Raw genomic sequence first — 27,098 nt, 5'->3', positions numbered from 1 at the left:
CTTATAATTTTATGATCCGAGTTTATATTGTATCAAAAATATATTTTTGATAACTTTCAAGAACGACGATTGCATAAAGTTTTGAAGTTACTAATACTGGCTGAAGCACAATAAAAATAGCAACAACAAAGAAAAGACCGAGTTTTGGCCTAAAATAAGCATTGCCAGAAATTTGCAATATACCGCCAAAATATTATGTCGGTAGGTGGACACTAATTTTTTCGGCCTAACTTTTACTGATAGGATCATAGAAGGTTACAGTTCATCGAAAAATATTTCCTCAATAATTTCTATTTTGTTGGTCATTCTGTCAGTAATATAATTATTGATGGATTTACAGACAGAATAAGCATGCCAAACAAAAAAAATTGTCGGTACAAGTATCTCTGTATTTTCATAGGTGACAATATACATCAATAATATATTGCTTTAAACCAATTGATTTTATTTATAACAAGTCCTTAATATTAAACTTACCCAATTCCCATTACTTTCTAAATTTCCAACACATTACTAAAACTAGTAAACCTTTATAAACTTACCTTACCACATACCAAATTAAATTTGAACCTCTCTATCATCATTAGAATACCAAAATCAACACCATTAAAATCAAGTTTAGAAATTTATTTTTCCATATACAAGTCTTCAATTTCTCAATTTTAACCCATACTTATGTCATACACATCATAATTTACAAACAATTAATATAATTTATCATTTCTCTTAAATACTCATTTAAGTAAGGAGGATTGTTGTGTTGATCTTCTTTTAAGATTCATAGTTTTAAATGGCCTTTTGTCTTAAATAAATCAATAAGTTGTTAGTATGTTTTTATATCTATAATTAATTTTAAGTTGTAATGTCAAGCCTAGTCGTCTGAGCTTTTATTATTATTTTTTAGATAATGAGGTGGATGACCAACTGAATTTTTTTTAAAAAAAGACGTGTCATACTTATATTCTAGCCATTATAATGGCCGAAAAGCAGGGTAGTTGGTTTTTTTCTTCTAAAAACTCATTCTCAATCCAAAACACCTAGAAATCACTCTAATAACCTTTTTTAATCAATCCTTAACCTACAAACACGCAAATTACTAGTCAAAAACTCAAAATCAACCTGGAAACCAATTGCTTCCTGATCTCAGATCTGTTTTTTAGTCACTTTCAAGGTTAAAAAAAACACCCAAGTCAAATTTTCCTCATCATATAAAACTATTTGGAATAAAAATCTAGTGTTTTGGTGATCAGAATCGATGAAATGATATTTTTTTTCTAGACTGGATTCCAGTTATTTTCTCTTTCTCTTTTAATTTACTGAGAACTAAAAAATAATAAAAATAAAATTTAGTATTAAAATGTAATTATTAAAAATAGCATGATAGTCAATCACTAATTCTAGATGATTTAATGCAAAATCCACTATATATAGAAGTTTTTGGCATACACAAGTTAAAGTCCTCTCCATCATTACCCCACTAAAATATTTTCCCAAAATTTTTCAATTCCCATATCTTACTCCATGGCTAGAGTTCCCATCTTTTCTCCCAAATTCATCATTCTCTCACTCATCTTTTCCTTTGCCACAATTTTGGTCAATGGAGATCACGATCACGAATTTGTGAGAAGCATGGACAGGAAGCTATTAGGGCTCAAGAAAGAAAAGCTCAGCCATTTCAAAGTATATTGGCATGACATCCTTACAGGTCCTAACCCTAGTTCCATCCAAGTTGTGCCACCATTGAACACTTCAAGAACAGCTTTTGGGTTTGTGAGAATGATTGATAACCCTTTAACGTTAGGGCCTGAAATGAGCTCAAGGTTGGTAGGAAAGGCGCAAGGGTTTTATGCACAGGCATCACAACAAGATCTTGGCTTGTTAATGGCCATGAACTTTGCTTTTATTGAAGGAAAGTATAATGGTAGCACTATCACTGTTCTAGGGAGGAACGAAGTGTTCTCGACAGTGAGAGAGATGCCAGTGATCGGAGGAAGTGGACTTTTCCGGTTTGCTAGAGGTTATGTTCAGGCAAGAACTCACATGGTTGATCTCAAGACAAAAGATGCTACGGTTGAGTATAATGTCTACGTTTTTCATTATTGATGACTGGATCCTTTTCTTACCTCTTTTGCTTGGTTTTTATTCGATTATAATTGCTTTAATTTACGAGGTTCTACAATCTATTTTCAATAATGTTGACCTTTTTGGATGCTTACTTCCATGCTGGTGGTGTAATTGCCTTCGTTTCGGGCAATTTATGTAGAAATTAATATTAAAATAATAGATGCCCTACTTAAGGAAAGCTCACCATTTTGTTTTTGTCGGGCATGATCATGAACGAGTGGAGTGGAAAACACCTGGAAAAAGGAATTATTGGGGGCATTTTTTTATATTAGTCACGGGCTTTACTTAAGCTCAAGTCTCAATCACAAAAGGGGTTTATAAATTACACCTTGGATTCGCTTAATTGACATTGCATTTAACATCTTGCATGAACATTATGGGCCTCAATTAGGCCTATTAATAAGGTTCGAGCTGGATCCCATCTTGTTGGATCGAAGACTTGGCCGCCCAAATTAACTTATTTCGATCTCACTTTGAGCCCTGTTGAATTGGATTCTTCAAGGCCTACTCAGAATCAAAGATCACACAGCTTGGAAAACATAAATTTTTAGCTTCAAGCTCCTGCAAATCCAGCACACAGCAACCTATAATAAATCTCATGTGCAACATAAAGACCAACATAAGGTACAATGAACTTTTAGCAGAGAGTCCATCTTCAAGAAAGTTGAGTTATTAGATCATATATAATTATCATATAATAATAGAGATTGAGACGCAAATCATTGCCTCAGAGCCAAGGGGGACGAAGCACTTCAAGAAGATTCATGAAATATTTAGAACAATCCATTTTCTTTTTTCTTTATGGAGATAAAGATAGACTAAATTGATACCATGGTGATGTTATCTTATCAATTGGTCATCTCGAAAGTTGTAGTTACAAATCGAAACTTCATTATTGACCTATAGTGGAGTTTGGCTCAAGAGCCGCTTGGGATATTTTGGGAAAAAAAATTCTCATGTGGACCTTCCAAAATAATATTTGTCACATGCTTGCAAATGGGAGGACACCAAATGGGAATGTCATGTAAAATGTACATAAAGATTCATCTCATCATCACTTCATTAATCATGTTGATGATGATGCTGAAAGGATCTAGAGTCATGGGTTCATTTCAATATTAAATTATCTTTTTTAATTGGCAAGGGATCTTTAAATTAATATCACAAAAATGTAAATTACTATGGTATAAAACATTATTATAATTTATTCATGTATTGATATCATGATTCATCTTTAACGAATGATATATAAGAATCAAACTAGAATGTTAAATGCATATTTAGTAATATATATTTTAAAAAATTAATGTTTTTATATGAAAATACATTAAATTAATGTTTTAATATACTTACGCTCTTATAAAAACATTTAAAAAACATGGAATTATCAAAAAAAAAATTAATAAGATATTAATAAGATAAAAAGTACTTTAAAAAACACTTAAAAATTAATATATGAAATACAATATCAAATAAAGCCTAACATAAAAACCCATAAAGAGGAGGAAATATCCTACTTCATCTAGCTAGCTAGTATATTAAAGAATACAAGCTCATAAACTAGGAATATCCACATCCCTTTCCTTACTACTAAGAATTTAAAGAGGATAGATAAAGCTATCAAAGCTGATTTGGACCACCATGGCAACACGCAACTTTCCCAATAAGATGTTCCTTTTTCGTTTCTGCTTCCCTAAATTCTATGCTTTTGCTTCATTATTTTTCTGAGCAATCCATGTTATGGTCCATGGTCGGTAGTAGGTGGCACTTTCTAATTGGCTCAGACCTTCAAGACTGCCATGAAAAAATACAAACCGTCCTTGGTATTATCTCGATGGGTAGGCAAAAAGAGAGAATCCCCATGATTCAAGTAGAGCTACGTACACATGCCCGCATTTTTTTTCAATTTTTTTATGGTTTCTGATGACCCTTGTTACCTGTAAATGGAATTGCTAATCGATCTTTTATATATAATAAGTTCCCAAGGGCGGTGTTAGGCACTCTCTTGTTTCAATTATCTAGCAGATTATTCATTTGATACTACTTTGAACATAAAAGAATTTGTTGTATTGATAGGTGTTAAACGTTATCCGATCGTGCGGTATATTTTAAAATTTTAAAATCAAGAGCTCAATTTAGATTCAGATTTAATTAAATTAGACAAAACTTGATTAATCTAACTAAATTAAAATCTTAATGACTCGATTCAAAATTGTGTCGGGTCCCTACCATGAAAACCCTTCTTTTTTTCATTATTTCCCCCTCTAAAATGCTGTTTTATGCAAGCAAAACAAATTTTTTTTAAAAAAAAATGGCTAGGGAAAATACTTCAAAATTCTTTCTTCATTTATAATAATAATAATAACAAAGAAAAAACAGATAGCAAAACAAGTGCTTTGGAATGTTGCTAATGCTTTATAGTTTCGGATCTTGAATTGATACACTTTTTCCTAGTGGACCTTCTACAGATTTTACACTCTTTTATTCAAGAAAAAGGAGAAAAGAATTCCATTTCTTAATGTGAAGGGTCAGAGAGTTTTCTCACTCTCTTTGCAAGGACGTATGGGGTATACACGCTATCTCCAAAATATTAAAAATCAAAATCATTAAAGAATCCCTCATCTCCTCGCTATAAAAACCGAGGTCACTGCCCACCTTCCTTCTTGAAGCAAAATCCAGTCCACTCTAGAAAATACACTAAAAAAATATTCTTCTCTCTTAAGTCATCACATCTTTCCGGCTACATAATAAATCCCCACATTTCCTCCATAATCTCTTTCAAGAGATTTTTGTGATATTCTCTAAGCATGGCTAGGTACTACAACCACCACTCCTACTTAGACTACATTTCCTACTTCTCCATGCCTCTTCACTTGTTCTTTTTTATCTTCATCCTCTTTTCCATACTATGTTTCTCATGGTACATAAACTACGAGAACAAGCTTGAGGAGTTGATAAACCAAGTAAAATTGCTCCTCATGCTTTCTCCTCTAGTTTTACTCCTTGTTGTCCACTGCTTATCAAGTAAGTTCCCGATTTTCATGCCATTTCCTGAGAGAGATTCACTTCATAGAGCAGGAGGGTCTCCATGGGGAGTTGCTCTTTTGCTTGTGTTCCTTCTTTTCATGATCTCTTACCAGTCTTCTTTTCATGAACGGTGGTTCCCTTTATATACAAAGTGATGTTAAATATTGCTACATCTGATCAAGAGGGCCGGGGTGTCGTGTAATAGCGAGAGCTGGCTTGCCTTGTTCATTTTGTTGTGCAAGACTTGCTCTTGCTAGCTTCTGTATTTTAGTTTTTCAAGTGCTAGCTTTTGTTATATTATTGGAAGACACTATAATTATTCTCGAGTCTTCCTGATTTTGTGGTGTTGATATGTTACTGTATTACTAATTTGTAATGAAATGATTCACTTTATGAGTTCATACTTCAATATCTTAATTGTGGTGTTTATATATATATAATGAGTTTGTATCTTAACTATAATATTATTTATATCCTAGCTTTTATTTTAGAATAGAAGAGATTAAGACATTATAGATAAAAATATGTTTGTTTAAAAAATAAAAATAAAAATGCAAACTAAATTTATTTTTATAATAATTTTAAAGTGAAATTTTATATTTTTAAAACACGAACGAAGAAATATAAAGAGGCATATCTTATTTATTCTGATTGTATTTTTTTCTATCTCAAAATAGTAATATAAACTTGCACAATCTTTTTCTTTGAAGTTAATTCATTTAGTAATTTGATAGTGGTTTTCAAGATCTTGATGTGTATATTAAATGATATTATTCGAATCATGCATTTTATATAATATAAATAGTGCTTTAATTAACCTAGGAGAACATTCCAAAGCAGATCTTACTCTCTCCTAAATTGCTGAATATCTCTATATTTTAGATGCCTAGTGATCTAATCTTACCTTCCAATTTGTCATATCTTACGACAGTACTTGAAAAAAAAAAAACTATAGTTTTATAGCTAAAGAAATCCATCACTCAATTGATATTCATATTATGTTATCTCAAAAAAGAGAAGAGAAGGAACAATATTGTGTGACGGTCGCTTTTAATTTTTAATTTTATTTTTTATTTTAAGGATCATATCATTTTCTCAAGTTGCTTTCCGATCTGATTTTTGATAAACCATTCACATACATTTTTTTTTCTTTTTTAGAATTACATCCATCCATGATTGTTCACTAAAAGTTTTGATTTTCATCTCATCCATGATTATTGATGCTAATTTATATGCAAAAGATTAAAGAGGAAAGTAATAAGATATTATTTATGACACTCAGCTAAAAATCATCAATGTACTTGAAGAAGTATAAATGCAACGAATAATAATAACCCCAAATATTCTTCATTGAAAAATGATGGAACTTTAAAATACATTAGAGTTACAGCACCATAACTCAAAACACAAGCTCTCCGGAGAAGTTAACAAAGTAATTATCATTGTAATTTTAAAATTTAATTTAAAATTTATTTGGAATAAAGTTTATATCATGGATAAAAAAATGTCAAATTTAATAAATAATTTTTTAAAAAAAATCACAAGATTGATGGTTATATTTTGACCAATGAGCAAGCCCTTTGTTATCGGGAAATTATTGGTGCTCTTCAATGAATAACTTCAAGTTCTTGTGTTTGAGTAACTCTTGTAACAAAAGTACTATAGTAACTGATTTTTTTATTAGTTTTTCTATCTTTAATTAATTTATTTTTTTATAGGAGCTCGTTCACCAAATTGATCAAAATACAGGGGTGAGTTTGGTATTCTCTAAAAGGTTGGTGTGGATTTTTGCCTCCACCTAACCCTCATATTTGGTAGGAACTATGCAAATGTTCTTTGAAATTATAGTAACTGAATTAGAATTTTTTTTTTAAGACTTATTTGGTTAGCATCACAAGAAAAAAATACATACACTAAGGATATAAAATTTATTAATAGGAGGAATAGGGATAAAAACATAAAAATAAATTTATTTTTTAAATAATTTTAAAGTAAAATTGTCATTTCAAAACAGAAAAAAATCTTTTTTTTTATACCGATTGTTTCTGGATTTTCTATTTTGAAACGTAAAGTTTAGATTAGGAAATTGGTATATGTTATAGATAATTCAAACACTCAGCATTAATCACATTTTTACACTGAATAAACATCTATTTTTTTACAGGTGCTTAATATCTTAATTCTTGTATTACTTGGATTGATCAAGGGTAAGGCAGGTGTGATTTTTTTATTTTTTTTTATTTTTTTTACTAACATAGGTATTTGGGTCAGCTTGCACATACATGAACCAATTCCACGGGCTCTGAAGTTAATGACCATATAAGCCTCCAGTGGCTCTGAAATTTATAAAACTCAAACTAGTAACCTGTAAAAAAAAACAAACTCAAGATCTGAACAATTAAATTATAAAGATTTATATTTTTTTACTGTACAACTAGGTGGTCCTCTCCACCATTACCCTTTATAGGCACTCTTTTTTTAAAATGAATTATTGGTTCCTCTGTGAGCTATGTAAAGGGTGGTCACACTCAAAAAGATGAAGTGCTACTACTTCAACTTATTTACACAATCAAATCTATAGTCAACTTCAAATAATATGAGATAGAGAAACTAGGCAGAGTTAATTTTGCCACATTGAGTCCAATACCATATTTTTTTTTATTTTAAAATGATATAAATTCATTCAAAATTGTTTCAAAAACAAATTTATTACATGTTTTTGTTATATATATATATATATATATATATATATATATATATATATATATATATATATATATATGCTCTTTTTATTATTAGATACTAACCAAATACAATCTAAAAAAACAACTAATGAGGCAAGAGGAAAGACTTACAGAGGGAGAGACAGAGAGATGCCCCAGGAGGTCAAAAAATATTCCATTCTTGTGGTTCAAAGGACATGTACACTTCTCATTCACTTTATCATCTCCTATTAAAGCATTAAAATCTTGTGGTTGTGCAAGTTCTGACCGGGAGTTGCAAGACCTTTTTTTTTCTATATATTTATCTTTATTCATCTGATCTGAATTATGTATTTTGTAAATTGATCCAAAATATTTTTTATTTTTTTTAATTAATTTATTTTTCATAAGGTTATCTCGATTTTATAATCTGGATCACGGATTTGATTAATTAACTCGAGTTGTCTTTTCAAGTCTTTTTTAATTAATTTATTTTTTAATTTTATTTTTTAACATTGATTTGTTGATAATTACGTTTCATAATTTATTTTAATTTTTTTTATAAAATTACTATAGTCGTGAATTTAATATGTTATAATGAGTTAATTTAATGCATTATTATTTTAATATTAAAAAAAAATATTATATTGAAATTTTTTTAATCAAACATTGTATGGATTGTTTTTGAACATGTTAACTCAAATAATTTATATTGAGTCAACTTTTATATGATTTAAATTTTTTTTCTGGAAAAACATTAACTATATCAAGAAAAATCTGACCCGGATCAACTGACAATGATCCAGTAGTGTTCTAGACCTCAAAAGAGGCTCAACACGTTACAAATCTGAAGAAAATACAAACAAATTTTTTAATGGAAAACCCCTTCAGTATTAGTTTCCTCACAACATGCTCAAAAAAATTCCAGGTAGCAGACTCACATGAAATTGGCAGCTAAACAAGGAAAGCTCATTATATTCCTGCTATGGTAGTGTGAAAATAATTAACAAGAGAGCATTTTTAAGCACAGATTAATACCAACTAGATAAGATTATACCAATATTTAGTTGAAGCTAACTTACATGAACAGAGCACCCGGCTCAAAGCATTCTTAACTATGCTTGGACATGAGTGTAGAACTAGAAGATAAGGCCGAGCAAGGAAGGTTGGTAAGATACGAGAAAGAAAAGAAGCAGCAACACAAAAGCTACACCCCAAGGCGAGCCTCCAGCTCTATGGATGGCACCAGGCTCAGACCCTGGAATAGGAATGCTAAACTGGCTGCCTGCAGAGAGCCAATGTACTGAAATGATCAGAATCAAAGGAGAAATGACCAGTAACCTTTGTAGCATCTCAGATGCTGTGGCCATTACTGCATCATAAACTACATAACCCAAGAATCCACAGACGATTATTGTGGCTGCCATTAGGACCCATTGCTCTGAGAGGGTGAAATTTGTAGGTCTTGGCCTTGGAGCTGAAGCCATGAGTAGAAGAACAACTCTTTAATGAATGATCCTTGCTTGAAGTCCTAGTCAAAACAGTGAGGTTTGAGGAGTGAATGGTGTGTGGCAGAATATAATGCATAGATCCTCCCGTCCTTTTATGTTTGTTGTGGGGGACTCACTATCCACTACTGAGTTAATTTTTAGTGGTGAAAACTATTTGCATTTCTGACTCTTGTCCTAAATATACTCTAATTTCTTATAGGGGTAAGTAAAATTTCACAAAATCTAGAACCCAAAATTTTGACTCTCCCTTGTGAAGGCATGTATCAATTTAACTAAACTCAGTTGTTAGTACCGGGTAAATAAGTTAATAAAGAAATTTTAACTAAATCCGGTTAATCTTTGATCTAATCGAGTTAATCTATAACTTAATTGACTAAGTTAAACTCGGTTTAAATTTGATTGGGTCAATTTTAAGAATTTATTTAGAAAACATAAATCAATTTTATTTTAATAAAAAAATTTACTCGATGACATTGTTTTTTAGATTAGGTTCCCAAATGGGTCTAACTATAGTTACATATACAATATATGCTCACAAGTCACAACCATTGAAAGCATGAAAAGCATGGAAGCAATATCAAAGGTTTAGACACCTTTTGGGAATGCAGGTTGACAGAATCAAAAGCAGTAAAAGCATGTTTTGCTGCTTCTCAGTGTCAAAATGATAACAAGAAAACACATGCATTTAATTTCCTGAATTCTACATTACTGAAGCTGCAAAGAATTTCAAAAGATGTGGGACAACAACAAACATATACACCATTAAACACAAGATAATGTCTCAGTGTAGTTGAAAGCATAGCAGGTAGCATGCTTAAGGGGAAAACTCAAAATCTTCTTCAATATGTTGTTCTTGAAGCTGTAAGATATGATCTCACCGGAGGTTCTCATCACAAGCAATGCCCCATCTTCATCGTTCCCCTCGATAAACGACAGTAAATCAAACCATTTCTCGGCCGAAAATGGTGAGGCTGTAAGATCTTTATCTCCTGTTATCTCAGGGTTTGCCATTACAATGGCATTCATATGGAGACAGTACTTGGCAAACCATTTTGAGCAGCCTCTCTCCATGGAATAAACTACTATGGATTGATCAGTACTTTGGTCATGAGATATATCAGGGGAGACAATACCCATGTTCAAATCATCAGGATTTTGGTTTCCTGCTAGAATCCCTATAAAATGCAATTGCCCCCCAGACTCTCCAAAGTACCTGAAATTTTTATCCTGCCAATTCTCAGGAAGTGGAGGCCTTGGAATTGTCTGAAGGCATTCCATATCAAGCAAGAAACTTAAACCATTCCCCATAGGACTCATCCAATGAACAGCACCATTCCAAGAGACACCATCAGTAAAGTTGACAGATAAAAGATCAAAATTTTCTAGCTTCACAGAAAGCTTCCAATCCTTGGTCTCGGATGAGTACACATAAATTTTAAGCTCCGAATTAAAGAACTGAATGCAAACAACCCGATAACGAGGCGATTCCAAAGGATCAAACACCAACTGAATCCGAGTAAAATATTTTCCATCGTTAGGTGGTAGTGGCAGCAATGCGAATTGTCTTGTGGTAGGATTGAATATATAATCAGTTGGTTTAGACCTCTCTGTTGAACACCATCTCCATTTAGGACACAGAAGCAAGCCATTACAGGACTGAGAAACATATGTACTAAAACACCCTAGGTTGTTGGGGTCAAAATCAAGAAAATCATAGGACAAGTAGACTAATGATTTCCCATCAAGAGAAACATATTTGTGCTTAGATGGTTCCTTGAAAAATGAGGAAAAATTGAGAAGAAGAGCAGAGACGGTATGGGGATTGCGGCGGGTATGGAGGATAGCAAAACTCGTGGGGGAGATGATAGAAAGCCATTTCTTGGAAACTAACTTGAGTTTCAGGACTGCTTTTGCAGGCACACGCAGTAGAATCTCAGTGACAAGGTCATCATTGCCAAAGACAGCATCAACAGATGAGAAATGCTTCTGCGTTGGCAGGGTCATAATGGAAGAAGGTAAATGGCTTGAACAAGAGGAAGCCATTGATCCTGTGATTAGGTTGCAATTGTCTTAAGCAAATCTCTCTTTTTAAAGGGTTAAGTTCTTGAAGTAACAAAATGGAGGGCAGATTATTTCAAGAAAGAAGATCAGATTACTTTGGAGTTCTAATTATTGTTCTAATCGCCTAGAGCATTAACCTTACAAAAAAAACTTGGTGGCATTTTCTATAATTCCATCTCATAGAAATACAAGAATCATAGAAACTTAGATGTCAAGTTCTGAACATGATAAGGTCTTGGACCTTCACGTCTTATTTTTAACTGAGCCTGGGTCTAACCTGACCCAACGATTGATTATAGATTAATTGTATCAACTCAAATTTTATTTTACTTTGAATTTAAAAAAATTAAAAAATTAGGTTTAAAATAAAACTTGACCACACTTAGGTTCCAGGTCAGCATGTCATTAAATTAACATTGTTTCTAAGTTTTTGGCCTTTTAATTTAATATTTGATATTGAAATTAATATTGTTTCTCGTTTTTTTTATTTTGAATTACACTCAATGATTTTGTGATTGTTGAATTGGATATTTTTGTTTTTCCTAAAGACTTTCAACAATCAACAGATAAGCAGCTCCAGGTTTAATTAAGTTGAAGGTAGATCAATCCATGAATCAGCGAGTTAATTTAGATTTATTATAAAACAATATCATATCATATAAAAAAATAACAAAAAAAATTAAAACAATGTTGTTTTTTTTTTTAAAAAAAAAAATCCTAAGTTGATACAATTAAATCTCACTTTCAAACATATCAAGTTGTGAGTTTACTTGTTAATTCACTTCAATTTACCAAGTTAACTTTTCTAAACAAGTAACAGTGGCTTAGGCCCTGGGCGGGCCTAATTTGATAATGCAAAATGCAAAACTTCTACTGCTTTAAATCCAATTTCGACACTAGACAGATACTGGTTCAGTATGGATTGTGCACTAAATTTTTATGGCAAGAGATGAGAGGGAGTCCCAGAGTTGTTTGTTCCAGGAGATATGAAGATTGAGGAGGGCAAAAGCAGAAGACCCTCATCATGGTTCATTTTGATTTCAAAACAAGCAAGTGAACAATCTGAGCCTTTTATTTGAATAACAAAGGTATATGGTGATCAGAGATACTTTGTTTAATGCAAATAAATAGGAAGTGAAAGAAGTAATAATTGGCCATTCCGAGTGTTTACAACCTAGTTATAAACACAGACCAACCCAGCAAGTAAATTCTAGACTTGACCGATCTAAGCCTAGACTGATCTAGTTTTTAAAAAATAAAGTAAGGTATTAACCCGGTTAAAAACCATAATTATAAAAATGGATTAACTTGGATGACTCAGGATAAAACCAAATTCTCCAAACTTGTGAGATGGACTTCGCTCCGAATCGTGTTTTAGAAGTATGGTTTACAATTGATCTTAAGATGAGGAAGGATATTCAGTAATCTTAGGGAATTTTTTTGGCAAACTAAACACAGGATCATCACCAGCGAATCCTTGAAATGCTCTCCCTAAAGCATACCTGAGGCTGAGAGCCCCAGCTACAGGAATTGCAACTACATTTATCCTTCTATTAGTTACCTGAATCTTATATTAAATTAATTTTCACGTGAAATTTTAAAATTATGATAATAATTTTTTTATTTATATATTAATTTGGGTCAACTCGTGTTAACCCTCTCAATTCATGACTTAGGTCTATTCTAGTCGACCCCCGAATCAAGTTTTAAATTATAATAATAACCACTTTTATTTTATGTTAACCCTCTTAACACATGACAAAAACCTTATCTCGGGTCAACCTCTAAGTTGGGTTTTAAAATTATAATAATAACTATTTTTATCCTTAACGATCAACTCCATTCGTGACCTAGGCTTTGACCTGGGTCGACTCCCAAATCAAGTTCAAAACTATAACAATAATATTTTTATTTTTATGCTGACTCTAGTAACCTGACTCATGACCTGGGCCTCATTAGCCTCAACTAATGACCTTTGTTTTATCCTGGATCGACCCCCGAGTTGGGTTTTAAAAATATAATAATAATCATTTTTATCCTTACATGTCTTAATTAGACAATTTTGAAATTAAAATTTTTTTGCAATAATATTTTAGAAATAAAAAATAAAAAATATTATCTCTTAAGATATTTTTCTTTTATACCTCTTGTTTTAAAAGTATAAAAATTCACTCTAAAATTATTTAAAAAATAAATTTATTTTTATATCAGTATCTCTATTTTTATTTTCTTAATCAAACATATTTTTATTTTTATTATTTCATTTTTTTCTATTTTAAAATAATAATTAAACACTATCTTCTATCTTTTATCTTTATGTACATAACAAACAAGATACGAACTTATTGAAATAATAAAAGCCACTCAGTCAATCTCTTCAATCGAATCATCATATGCTGAAATTCTGTCGTGGGAGTTCTACCATATGGCATTTCGTCCCGCGTTTCATTGTTGGTTACCTAAATACGTTAAGATGAATTAAACAGTAAAATGCATGAATTTAAGCAAATATAATATAAAAACATGAACAACTAATATACCTAACCGCAGGTAGATCTGATATTGCATCCTTCAAAAATAATTTATTTTCCAATTGTGCCTGAACGCCCTCCTCATAAGCCACGGTATTCCCCTGCATATCTCAACAAAATTAATACAATAAAGCTAATTGAATACTAACATAAATGATATGATTATGAATAATAATTGCACTCACTCACCTCAAACTCTACAGGTGCGATATCTCTCCCAAGCACATCATGAGTGGGGAGAGGATATTGTGGTGGCTTCTGCAAAACATAGGAGATGATATGAGAAAAAATATGAACTCTTTCATATTACTGTAAAAAAGCATATTTACCATATACCATAACTCAGTTGCGCAAGCACCCCATTGAAAAACCCGCATACGAAACTGCGGAAAACCATATGCCCCAGCATACCAATCGAGCTTGGTATTTCATATTAGTAAGGCATCCCATGGCATATCGTCCTATAAATCCATCGGCAAACTTCAAGAGATCAACAACATTCTCCATCAACACAAACTTTGGCCTGAGAAAATCCACTGTATCCATAAAAACAATGAGTTGTTTGTTTTTTGGATCATCTAAAGGACTTTTAATATTCCTGAAACGATTGAAGCCACTGATTCCTTGACATGGAGGTCCACCACAAATTACATCAACATCACCCTAATGATGTAATTAAAAAAACGAATCAATTAACAATAGAAGTTATATAATTTAAAATCAGAGTACAAGCTAAGTAAACTCACGGGTAATGGTAGAATATTTGACAGGTAGCCATGCATGACAAAGTTCTTTATAGCTTACCCCCAACTACTATCCAAATTACATAATTGTTAGACACGGTGGGAGGCGGGAAATCAAACAGCAGCGTACAACAAGAACAAGTACGATGAGAAGTCTGATTGCATACCTCAAACCACTAATTGGTTCCTAAGTATCATAATCAGGTCCACAATTCTCCCAACTAACCTACATTGCGCAAATTCAAATTGAAATCAGAAAATCAAGTTATAACAAAACAGGGCCAGAAGATCTAGTTATAACATATATACCATCTCCTTGGGTCACCATAGCAGATCTCCAATATTTTCTCCACTTCAGAAACATCCTCGTCGTAGTCATTATCATTGTTGTCATCTTCATTATCCATATCAAAACAGTATGTTTGTTTCTTTTCTGGGTCATCATTTTTCACGAGAGAATGTTGAGGATTCCGACCGTTAATGTTCTGATAGTTGCTCATTGAAGACTAAACACAATATTTAACGTGGTTCAACAAATTGTCTACATCCACGATAGAAGTTAATATTATTAAAAATAGAGAAAGGGAACAATATAAATATATGGAGGAGGAGGATCACATTTACTCTACTCCCATTGCTCTCACACATATTGCTGCCCTTGGCAGCAACTCCTCTTTCTCTCTCACGTGTTTCTCTCACACTTTCTAACTCTCTCAATTTGCTCTCTAACTTATGTCTCTATTTATAGGCATGAATGGTGAGACAACTTGGCCATAAATTATGACAGCATATGGGTTGCACCATTTTATCAATGGTTGATGCAACTTATTTGATAATACCCACCTACCATTGTAGCATTTTGACAATGACAACCCTCTTCTAGAGTAGGGTTGCAGATGTTGTTGCCCATTAATGGCAACATCCCAACAATCATCCCCTTTCCCATTTATATGGGCAATTGTGCTCTGACTTTTTCAGCACATGCTTGCATTCTGCAGCTCTTCCAAACTTACCATTTTAAGAGCATCTTTGACCAAGTTTACAGGTACTCGTCAAACCTTTCAATCACCAGAGTCACCCAAACACACCCTTGCTCACTTCAAAGGATTACTTCAACTAGATGATCTATCATATCTCATCTGAAGAGTGTTAATACTTGTCTCTGAGATACACAACATTCTCCTTCGAGCGTATCAACCATGCTCGGTTCGGAATGATTTATCAAGCCTTACAACAAGGCTTACAACACCCCTTTAAAGGGAAATTTCTATTTCGAAATACGACAGTCATTATCTAAGTATTTCAATGTGATCACGAACTCACCACTCTTCCAAAAGTCTACAGAGTTGTGTCCCAGAAACAAGCATTAACACTCTTCAGATGTAATGTGAGAGACCATCTGGTTGAAGTGATCCTTTGGAGTGAGCAAAGTGGTGTTTGGTGACTCTGGTGATTGAAAGGTTTGGCAAGTACCTGTAAACTTCGCCACAGACGCTCTCAAAATGGTAAGCTTGGAAGAGCTGCAGAATGCAAGCTTGTGCTGAAGAAGTAAGAGGACGATTGCCCATATAAATAACAAAGGAGGTGATTGTTAGGATATTGCCACTTATGTGGCAGCATCTGCAGCCCTACTCTAGAAGAGGGTTGTCATTGTCAAAAGACTACAATAGTAAGTGAGTATTATCAAACATGTTGCACCACCCATTGATAAAATGGTGTAACTCATGTGCTGCCACCATTAGTGCCATAATTTATGACCAAGTTGTCTCACCGTTCATGCCTATAAATAGAGACATAAGTTTGAGAGCAAAATGAGAGAGAGTGCAGAGAAAGATGTGAAAAATATAGGAGAGAATGGTTTGCCAAGGGCAGCAAGCAGTGGCTGCCATTACAGCACTGCAAAGAAAGAAAAGAATGAGGTTGAGAGTTGCAAAGAGTGGATGATTCCTCCTTCTCTATTATTGTAAATCTTGTTCTCTTCCAATATAATCAAATGGCTTCTCCTGTAAATGTAGGCGATTTGCCGAACCACGTTAAATATTGTGTTAGTGTGCTTAGCCTCAAATAGGCAACTATCAGAATATCACCGGTCAGAATTCCCAACAGAAAAAACCTTACGCGGAGTTTTTCCCACTCTTTCAGTAAAACTAAGAAGTCTTCAGCAGCTTCATTTCTCACCTGATCCACAAAGGTGACCCGGTTAAAGTTCAACATATTGAATAGGGTGAAGTAACAATAGAACGCGTAAAAATTAAATACAAAAAGGACAACCTGTGTCTCCGGATGATTCAACCTCAAGCTTTTGACAAGCGTTCTTATTCAAGTCAACAGCCCATTTCTGCAATTACCAAAGAAAAATGGGAGATGTCAATTTCTGATTAAAGTCCAAAATAAGGAATTAAACCCACAAATGTGACTAATATGTAAAGAAACAATTGTGCCTGTAGCAATCAAATTACACAAATATGAAAAGAAGAAAAGAGAAACTTACGGTGACCAGATTTAAACCAAGGCAAAGACCGGTAGACATGGGTCCACAGATAGAATACAAGTCCAGTAAAGCAACCTCTGATTTACTACTGCCACTGGTTTCACAAACTTCGTCACACTCAGACTTCAACCCAGTATCATTGGATATTGTTGAACTCTCGGGTCCAGTTGTATTGTTTTCTACAAGTCGAAAATAATAAGATAACATAAGATAACAACTTGCAGAGGACTTAGATTTAAATTAGTTTACCCTTGAAAGCGAAATATTCTAAACTGTTGGTAACTTGAGAAAGGTAGAATATGGAAGCAAATAAAGCATGTCACAATAGAAATCACAACCGGAGGACCTTGCTCGTCTATTCTCCGGATCCACCTGAAATGCAACTCCAAACTTTACCCATTTTGTGAAAATAAAATCAAATAATAATAATAAAAAGAGACCAGAAGAGGAGTATCCATGCATTGAGTGCCAATCTAACAATGTTCAGCTTCCATGTAAGACACTCCAAGGGATTGTAATTTCGAATCTCAGAAAAGAAAACACACTTTGGATCCGAAATGTACTTATCTTTAATGATCTGTTGCAAAACAGTATAGTTTTAACAATTAGCTTTATATCACACCAAAAGTGAACCCTCAAAAAAATAATACCATCAACCAACAAATATTCCTTCATTTAACATACCGCGTCAGTGGATCGATAGTACCATTGAGTAGTAAAATATAGGGTCCTGTCTACAGACTCAAACATCTCACTTATCCTGCATATATAGTCTGGATCTCCATCAGAAGCCTAAACACGAAAAAGAAAATCATTTAGGTGGAGTTAAAACTATATATATATATATATCAAAACTCAAGAAACCAAGAGAAGATGAATACTCACTTGGACATGAGCATCATAATAGAGATCATAGATGATCCTATCAACCTCTGCCCGTGTGTAGTGACATCTAGCTTATACGATCTCTTCGGAATCATCCGAGCTACAACAATTTCAATAAAATGAGAAGATATAAACTAGAACTCACGAATGCATAGAAGGAAAAGGGAAGTGATGAGAGAACGGTTAAGCTGTACAATTAAGCACGTAGATTACTAGTTTGTACTTTTCGAACTTGATGCTTTGTTCTGCATCTGGGAGAACAAAAAGGGAAGGTAAACACAAAAGTTAAGGTAATTTCAACCATAACTTCTAAGAAACTAACATTCAGTTTTCAGTAAAAAATTAAAATACACACACACATATATTTAATAAATTGTTGTCAAAAAAGCTATCATTTAATAAAACCATCACATCACATTACTGCATTCATTTATAAGGAAGGCATAGAATCCCCTCCCGGAAAACCCAATTAATCAACATTAATTGTTTTTCTAAATTAATTACTCAATAAAGGACCAAAATATCTCCAATTTCTATAAACATTCAAAACTATTGAAGATACCCAGAATCAATAAATTAACTTTGTTATTCTCATAAACCCAAATCCAATTTACACTAAACACACCCTTATATTAAGTCTTATAAATCAAATCCTCTGTTCTCGTGCTACACGCTCTACTTAGTCAACGACTTCAACAACAATAGACTCAAAAACACCATCATCATGAAACTAAAATCAACATCAAGCCAAATTGTCCTTCTAAACTCCATTCCAAAACCAAATAGAATATTGCTAATTTCTCTTTTTCATGCAAAATCCACTTAAAACATTATAAACAAGCAGAATTAACCAAAAAAACTACATAATTTCACTAAAACACAGTCCTCGAGCCGATTTCTTTCATATGTTAATACACAAAAAGAAAAAAAAAGAGCCCCTTCTATGAATAAAAAAAATATTTTTTACACTTATTTCAACAAAAGTATAAAAAAGCATATGTTTTTCATAAAATTGTCTCATTTTCGCACCAAAAAAAATAAAAAACAAAGAGAGCTACTGATAAAAAAAGGAGCAGAAAGTTACCTTATTAGCATATCGATGAGGCCACTTCTTTCTAGCTTCAGCACCAGGAATCTGAGCTCCGACAAACCTCGCCGGCGTTTCATCCTCCTTAACCTTCACAGGCGTCGATATCTTCTTCTCAGCTTTACCAGATCCACGCTTCTCCTTCGTGCCAGGTCTAGAATCGGCATTACCAGTCCCCATCCTATCTCCGACTTCTTCCACCGAGTTCGTGTCATCCTCATCTCCTTCCAAAACAAACACCTCCTCTTCCTCTTCCTTCTCTACTTTTCTCAACCAAGTACGTTTCGGCGTCGCCGCCGTCTTCTTTTGCTTAATTGAAGAAGAAGTAGACGCTGCCGCTTCTGGTTTTGTCGTCGTGCTGCGCTGTCGTTTTCGCGGCATGGTGGTGGAGGAGAAGGAGAGGGGAAGGGGGCGCGGTTTGAAGTTTGAATGGAGATGGGGGGGCGGGTCCCAAGAGGTAGGGAGGGATTTGAGGGACTTTTTTTGTTTTTGAACGTTGGTGGAATTATTGGTATAAATATTTATTTTCCATAATGAAATAATAAATTTAAATTTATAAAGAAATTAAAACTATTAAGTTAAGAAATAAATTTGTCAACAAATTACATAATATAATAATAAAACCACTTTTATACATATTATTTTTCCAAATATAAGTCTATTAACAATTGTATTATTCATAGCAAGAAATTTATAATACCAAGAAAATAATTATTTATATTTACTTTCAAGAGTGTAAAGGTTAACTTATTTTTTAAAATATTTTTTTATTTAAAACATATTGAATTAATATTTTTAAATAATTTTTTATGTAAAAATTTAATAAATAAATAAAAATATTTTAAATTAAAAAAATATTTTTACAAGAATATTATACACTACATTATCAAAAACATACTAAAATAAATATAAATACATTACTAAACACATACTAAAAAAATATTTTTATTTTAATAAGTTAAGTAATGTTTTTTTTTATCATATTTATATTCCATTGAATATTATTAAATATTGTAAGCAAAACAATCGTAATTGCCAGTAAACTTTATGAATAAGATTAATTAAATACAAATATATTAATCTCATAAACCTCATGAACAACAATAATTAAAAATAGATATGCCATCTCATAAAAGATTTCGTTTGCCATCTGAGATCCGAACCTACCCTTGGAGGCTCACACCAACTAACCGAACCGTGGCTCCACGGCTCAAAAGCTTACACGGTCGAATCCATACCAAACAAGCGAACCACCACCGACCCAAAACTTCCTTCCCATTCGTTTCCACCATTTCTTTTTCTCTCGCAGCCACCCCTTACCCCACCCCTCTCTCTTTCCGCTTTTCTCCCAATCAAACCCTAACCCTAAAAAAATCCCCAATTTCACAACTCTAATTTTTCTCATTTTTTTCATCAAATTGACCCTCAATTTCTCAATCTAAACCCCATTAAACCCTATCCAGTCCTTTTTTTAAAGCAAGCCATGGATTCTAGCTCGATTTCACTATAATGATAATCAAAATAGTGGTGCTAGGGTTTTTAAGGGACGGATTGCATGGGCTTGATCAGCAATGCCTGAGCTTAGAAGAAATCGCGCAAGGTTAGCGCGAAATCAACAACAACAGAAGCAAACAGACCCTCCAGTTGCGAGAAATTACGTGAAGACCCGTGCTGCTGTAGCTAGAGAAGCGAAGAAGAGACCGAGGACAAGATTGGAAGCGAAAAGGTTGAAAGAGAAGGAAGAAGAAGGTGATAATAGTAATAGGAATAAGAATAGTAATAGAAGAGTTGAGGAGGAGGAGGAGGAGGGTAAAAGGGTAATTTTGATATCAGAGAGTGATAAGAAAGGAAAGAATTTGCTAGTTGATATTGAAGAAGAAGAGAAAGTTGAAAAATTGAAAGGTCCAATGGCTGATGATAGTGGAGGTTTAAGTGCTAATAAAGCTGGTGGCCAAGAAGAAGAGGGGAACAATGCTCCTTTCCCTGATAAGGTATGCTTGTTTTGTTTTTGTTTTTGTTTTTGTTTTTTAATAATTTTCTGGCAAATTTGATGCTTTGTCATCTGGGTTTACTTTATTTTGTTGTGATTTTGCTAATATATGGAGTTTGGGTCAAATTTTGGTCATTTCGGTTTAAAATGGGATGTTTTTGTGTGAAAATGTGGTTTTTATGGCGGGTTTCTGTTGTAGCTGTTGTAAGTTGTTGAAGTAATGGTGATGTAGTGGTATGTCAGCAGAATGAATGGTTTTTTTTTTTTTTTTGCGGGGATTTTGATTTTTTGTTGGTTGGATGCTATCTCAATTTGGTTGGTGGTTTTTGCTGAAATATGGTTTCAAATGTTGGTTTTGATTAATTGCTGTTGGTGATTTATGCTTGTAGCTACAAAAGGATGGTTTCATGGGGGTTTAATATGCATTTTATTTAGTGTTTCTGAAATCTTGAGTGAAGTAAGATTTTCAATCTTACACTGTTTTTGGAAATGTTTTGAGTTTTTTTCTTTTTTGTTGGTTGAGGACAGTTGCTGATTGTTCAGTACATGCATTTATTAGTTCAAGATTTTAAGCATAGAAGCATGTGCTGAAATTTGATGCTTTGTTTTCATGGCTTTGTTTTGTTGTTGCATGCATTTGGCATTATAAATCATGAAAAAAACACTTTGTTTACTTTGAAGTTGACTTTAATTGATTCTCCAACATGTTCAACTTCTAATATTGCCTTTTATTTTTGTGGTAATTATAGAGTTTATTATTTTCTTATCCAAGGTTCAAGTGGGAGGGTCACCTTTATATAGGATAGAAAGGAAGTTGGGGAAAGGTGGTTTTGGTCAGGTGTTTGTTGGTCGTCGTGCTAATGGTGGAAATGAACGTGCAACGGGTTCTGGTGCCCTGGAGGTAAAATTAATCTAGCTATTATTTTGTGTTATTTCATACAAAAACTTAATCTTGCTTTAATTTTCTTTTTCCTTGTGTGTTTCCTCTAGGTGGCCCTGAAATTTGAGCACAGAAACAGCAAAGGCTGTAATTATGGCCCTCCGTATGAATGGCAAGTTTACAAGTGCGTAAATTTTCCCTCTAAATTAGGTTGTTGTTGTAGTGTTTTCGATTTATCATAAATATTTAAGTTTTTCTGCAACGTGTTTTTGTTTGACAGCACACTTGGTGGTAGTCATGGTGTGCCAAGAGTACACTATAAAGGAAGGCAAGGAGACTATTATGTAATGGTATGATCTGCAAGCTCACTCTTTCTAATCTGTTCATTATATTTCCTGGTTTAACTTCAGCTTATGGGTTTTTCAGGTAATGGACATGTTGGGCCCTAGCCTCTGGGATGTATGGAATTCTTCTGGGCAGACGTGAGTATTTTGTGCATATATACATGCCTCTCTCAGTATTTTTGGTGTGTATGGACAGTGTTGATTTAGATGTTCTTTTCCTTGGAATTGGTTTGGGTGGTAAATCTCTTGAAATTATTTTTATGCTCACCACAAATCATGTTATGCCAACTGATATTGTTTCTATTTTTTCTCCCTGTATGCATTATTTTATCCAATTGGTTTGTTCTTTATGCTTTTATTCCTTGCCAAAAGACTGAGGAAGAGTAGGGTGTTTCTTTTATTGCTAAGCTGACATTTTTTTCCCGCAAGACACATAATGTCTCAATTTGCTTTCCTTCTTCTACGTGTTGATTGGTTGTCATTCCTTTTTGATGTAGGATGTCCTCAGAAATGGTAGCTTGTATTGCAGCTGAGTCTCTCTCAATTTTGGAGAAGATGCACTCAAGAGGGTATGCTATTTAGTTGTGTATCAAATTGTTTTCTTGGTAAAACTTATGGTGTCATAAGGATATTCATTTGGTAGCTTTATTAATTCTTCATTCCACTTTTCTCTGCGAAAAACTTATGAATTATGCAACCTTGTTTGATTTTAGCTATGTGCATGGAGATGTAAAGCCCGAAAACTTTTTACTTGGTCAGCCATCTACACCTCAAGAGAAGAAGTTATTTCTTGTTGACCTTGGATTAGGTGAGTCAAAGTCATTAATCATTGAAGTACTCTTATTGCTATTTTAAAAAAAAATCCTTATGTCTTATCGTTGTCCAAAATTGCAGCAACAAAGTGGAAAGACAGCAGTACTGGACAACATGTTGAATATGATCAGCGCCCTGATATGTTTAGGTGGGACTTAATCATATTTCTTCTTGAGTCTTGTGGACAAAATATGACCTTGACCATTATTCATGATACCTTTCTGCTTGATTCTTTAGGGGAACTGTTCGATATGCTAGTGTTCATGCTCATTTGGGAAGAACTGCCAGTAGGAGAGATGATCTTGAATCTCTTGCTTATACACTCATCTTCCTTCACAAAGGCAGATTGCCATGGCAGGGCTACCAGGTACTACAAGGATATACACACAAGCGCATGTACCATGAACATGAGTATATAAATACATGCAAAGCATGCTTGCAAAGGGTAGTTTGCCATCCTCATGCCTTTCTTTGTTAGAATGATATGTTAACTCTATTACTTTTTCTTGTTAAACAAACCTTAGGGTGACAATAAGTCCTTCTTGGTTTGCAAAAAGAAGATGGCAACATCTCCGGAGATGCTGTGCTGCTTCTGTCCTCCTCCTTTCAGACAGTTTTTTGAAATCGTGGTGAATATGAAATTTGACGAGGAGCCCAACTATTCAAAGTTAATATCTTTGTTTGAGAGTTTGATAGGACCAAATCCAGCTATAAGACCAATAAACACAGAGGGTGCTCAAAAGGTAGGGGTAGAGCTCAAATCCACGAGGAAGAAATACTTTTATCTTTTCTCTTACTGTGTGAATAATTATATATCCTTTTGCAGATCATTTGTCAAGTTGGTCAAAAACGTGGTAGGCTGAATATCGAGGAGGAAGAAGATGATGGGCAACCTAAGAAGAAAGTCCGTCTTGGAGTTCCTGCTACACAATGGATTTCTATTTACAACGCTAAGCCACCAATGAAACAGAGGTACGATGTTTTGATTCATTATTTCTCATTCTTTTCCCTCTAAAAATTTGCATTGTATTTTTATGCTAATTTACCCTTCATTAATTTGAGGCAATGAGAAATCATGCAACTCTGGGTATTTAAATAAAGAGTTTTGGTTTTGTAACAGTGAAGTGGCTTCCTAAAAGGACTGCTACAAGCCTAACCAAGCAAAGATTTGAAGAAAATGATTGATATTTCATTTGTCTGTTTGAACAATCCTTTCATAACTTCATTGAGTCTCACACTTTGTATGGTCCTCTATACAGCCACCTGGTCTCAGATTAGGTGCTCTTGTTTGGCCATTGGTGCAAGGGTGAAGCTCTCCTGTGGCTTCTCCCCCCTCTCCCTCTCTCCCCTGTATTCTTAAAAGACTTGACACTGAGGATACTGGGCTCCATCCTTTATTCACTGCACAGATCTTCTGAGGAGATACCCTTTTTGTCTTTTGAATGTGGTTTCCTGACCTTGACATGACCCGATGACATGTCTGTTCTTTACATAGGTACCATTATAATGTTGCTGATGGAAGGCTGGGTCAACATGTGGAGAGAGGAATTGCTGATGGTCTGCTTATAAGCTGTGTTGCATCTTCTTCCAATCTTTGGGCATTAATAATGGATGCTGGAACTAATTTTACAAGCCAAGTTTATGAACTATCACCTTTTTTCTTACACAAGGTAAACTACATAAACTTAAACACTGCATGGAAATATGTTATATATTCATGTGTTACTATGCTCAGGTTTTCTTTTCCTAATCATGTAAGTAATTTATTATAGAAACAATAATCAAAATTGTTCCCAAATAATAGGAATGGATAATGGAACAATGGGAGAAGAACTATTACATCAGTTCCATCGCTGGTTCTAACAATGGAAGCTCTCTCGTGGTGATGTCCAAAGGTTGGTTTGCTTTATCTCACAAGTTCTGTGTATTACTGCATAACCTTTGTTAGTTTTTGGGCCACAATTTAACAGTTCGCTATGACTTAGCTATGGTTGTTGCCTTTGAAACTGAGCCTTGCTGTGGTCAGGGTGTTGCTGGGGTGCAACTTTTAGCAAAATTTCCTTTTGGCAACTGAAACAAAGTGATGTTTTAATTTATGCAGGCACTCAATACACTCAACAGTCTTACAAAGTAAGCGATTCTTTTCCCTTTAAGTGGATAAACAAGAAGTGGAGAGAAGGGTTTTATGTGACTTCAATGGCTACTGCTGGAACCCGCTGGGGTGTTGTCATGTCACGCAATGCAGGCTTCAGTGATCAGGTCAGATTTTTCATATCTACTCCTAGGTGTCCATTGCAAATATATAAAAAGCAGCAGCCACTGCTATTCCCACAAATTTGCATGTTTGTGTGCCCATGAGTTTTTAGAGTTGAACAAAACTTTCCATGGTTTGAATGAGATCTATTCGCCTTGGACATTTTAGTTTTTGGTTTTCCTTTTTTATTTTTTTTGGAAACTGTTGCTATTTAAATGAAAGCTTGATTTAAAAATAAAATAAACAATCTGTTTAAACTTGAACTGTGGATTCTAAGTTAAATACCTCGTAGCCTGAAAGCTCATTTTGCCATGCCCTCTGGATTTCACTTTCTATTTGTGATATTGCAGATTTAGTTGGAAATTAACATTGATTAAGAGGTTGTGTTTCTTCGATAGATGCTATTTAGATGGTTATGGATGCCAATAGACATTGATTTAGAACCAAGGTACAAAAATAGATTGACCTTGGTCGCTTGTTGACCATTGCTTTAAACCAAGTATTTTGACACAAAATTGTGGTTCTCTGCAGATTGTTCTAGTTTAAACCTTATTTTAGTATGTGTCAGCATATTATAAAAAGTTTATATGTTTTCTTGGGCCACAGTTGAATGGTTCTTGCATGTAACTTTGCTTCTGACTCGAGTGGGTTCTGTGTCTCACTTGTCACTGGCTTCAATAGGTTGTGGAGCTTGATTTTCTGTATCCAAGTGAGGGCATTCACAGAAGGTGGGATACTGGCTTTAGAATTACATCAACTGCTGCAACCTTTGATCAAGCTGCTCTCATCTTGAGTGTCCCTAAGCGCAAACCTGGAGATGAAACCCAGGAAACTTTACGCACATCTCTATTTCCAAGCACTCATGTTAAGGTAATACATTCTGTTTGATTTTGGAGCTGTTGACCATGTTCTCCAATCCTCTGAATATGGGTGTGTACTTTATATCTATCATGAAAGACATACTTGGAATCCTCCCCTGTTGCAGAAGCAGACTGCAGCTTCCTTGTTGCTAGAATCATTATGCAGTAACAAACAAGTCCAAACTGATTTCCTCATCACTACTGCTGTAAAATTGTGATGTTCCTCCACTGCATGATCATTGTGCCTTGGCTATTATAAAAAAAAAATGCATCTTGATTCTTCTTGTTTTTGTGGCATGCAATTTTGTATTGTGACAAATTCTAGAAATCAAGGTTTGCATAACAATTTCTTGCTTGTGTGTGCATCTCTCATGTTTTGATATCTGACTGGTGTTAGTTTTGGTCACTGAGCAGTATGAAATTTATATACACTGTTTTGCATAACAAATTTGTATCATTGATTTTTGTTATGGTAAATAAATTACGAGACAATATCTCACCTGAGTTTTTCTTTTAATGTACAGGAAAAGTGGGCGAAGAACCTCTATCTTGCGTGTTTGTGCTATGGGAGGACTGTTTCTTAAAATATCAAATTGCAGGGGGCAAGAAAAAAAACAAAAGGATCTTGTTGATTCTCGCCCTCCCGGCCTCATATTTAGTTTCTCATGTTAATTGTACAAATTGGAGTAAGAGAGCTCTAGCTGCAGCAACAGAGAATTGCAGTTTTGTGTATGATTAATATTAATGATGTTGATGCTGTAAATTTCTCTCTTATGCAGAAGGTTTTAGTTTGCA

General features: G+C 33.9%; 4 protein-coding genes and 1 pseudogene across 4 annotated transcripts; 2 read left to right on the top strand and 3 right to left on the bottom strand.

Annotated features, from left to right (window-relative positions):
- Window positions 1–1,447: 1,447 nt before the first annotated feature.
- LOC133701222 (dirigent protein 22-like) lies at window positions 1,448–2,302 on the top strand. Its single transcript, XM_062125064.1, has one exon. It carries the CDS (start codon window positions 1,522–1,524, stop codon window positions 2,101–2,103), a length of 582 nt encoding a protein of 193 aa, XP_061981048.1. The 5' UTR covers window positions 1,448–1,521; the 3' UTR covers window positions 2,104–2,302.
- Window positions 2,303–10,126: 7,824 nt separating this feature from the next.
- Window positions 10,127–11,407, bottom strand: LOC133702041 (F-box protein At5g07610-like). The gene has a single exon (XM_062126215.1). It carries the CDS (start codon window positions 11,405–11,407, stop codon window positions 10,127–10,129), a length of 1,281 nt encoding a protein of 426 aa, XP_061982199.1.
- A 2,261-nt stretch (window positions 11,408–13,668) lies between these two features.
- On the bottom strand, window positions 13,669–18,177 carry LOC133702040 (DNA (cytosine-5)-methyltransferase CMT1-like; annotated as a pseudogene).
- Window positions 17,458–19,543, bottom strand: LOC133702038 (DNA (cytosine-5)-methyltransferase CMT3-like). Its single transcript, XM_062126214.1, has 4 exons — window positions 19,160–19,543; window positions 17,875–17,982; window positions 17,669–17,767; window positions 17,458–17,562 (listed from the first exon to the last, which is right to left on the bottom strand). Exons 1-4 carry the CDS (start codon window positions 19,541–19,543, stop codon window positions 17,458–17,460), a joined length of 696 nt encoding a protein of 231 aa, XP_061982198.1.
- An 829-nt stretch (window positions 19,544–20,372) lies between these two features.
- On the top strand, window positions 20,373–27,098 carry LOC133701691 (casein kinase 1-like protein HD16). Its single transcript, XM_062125714.1, has 16 exons — window positions 20,373–21,153; window positions 21,925–22,053; window positions 22,143–22,216; window positions 22,313–22,382; window positions 22,459–22,514; window positions 22,874–22,945; window positions 23,090–23,184; window positions 23,271–23,337; window positions 23,427–23,556; window positions 23,714–23,932; window positions 24,016–24,161; window positions 24,685–24,859; window positions 24,994–25,084; window positions 25,291–25,448; window positions 26,125–26,313; window positions 26,828–27,098. Exons 1-16 carry the CDS (start codon window positions 20,734–20,736, stop codon window positions 26,885–26,887), a joined length of 2,151 nt encoding a protein of 716 aa, XP_061981698.1. The 5' UTR covers window positions 20,373–20,733; the 3' UTR covers window positions 26,888–27,098.

The sequence above is a fragment of the Populus nigra genome, chromosome 8 (genome assembly GCF_951802175.1).
Source record: "Populus nigra chromosome 8, ddPopNigr1.1, whole genome shotgun sequence".
NCBI classification, from domain to species: domain Eukaryota; kingdom Viridiplantae; phylum Streptophyta; class Magnoliopsida; order Malpighiales; family Salicaceae; genus Populus; species Populus nigra.
The sequence above is the reverse complement of the archived record's forward strand: the minus strand, read 5'-3'. Positions and strand labels throughout refer to the sequence as shown.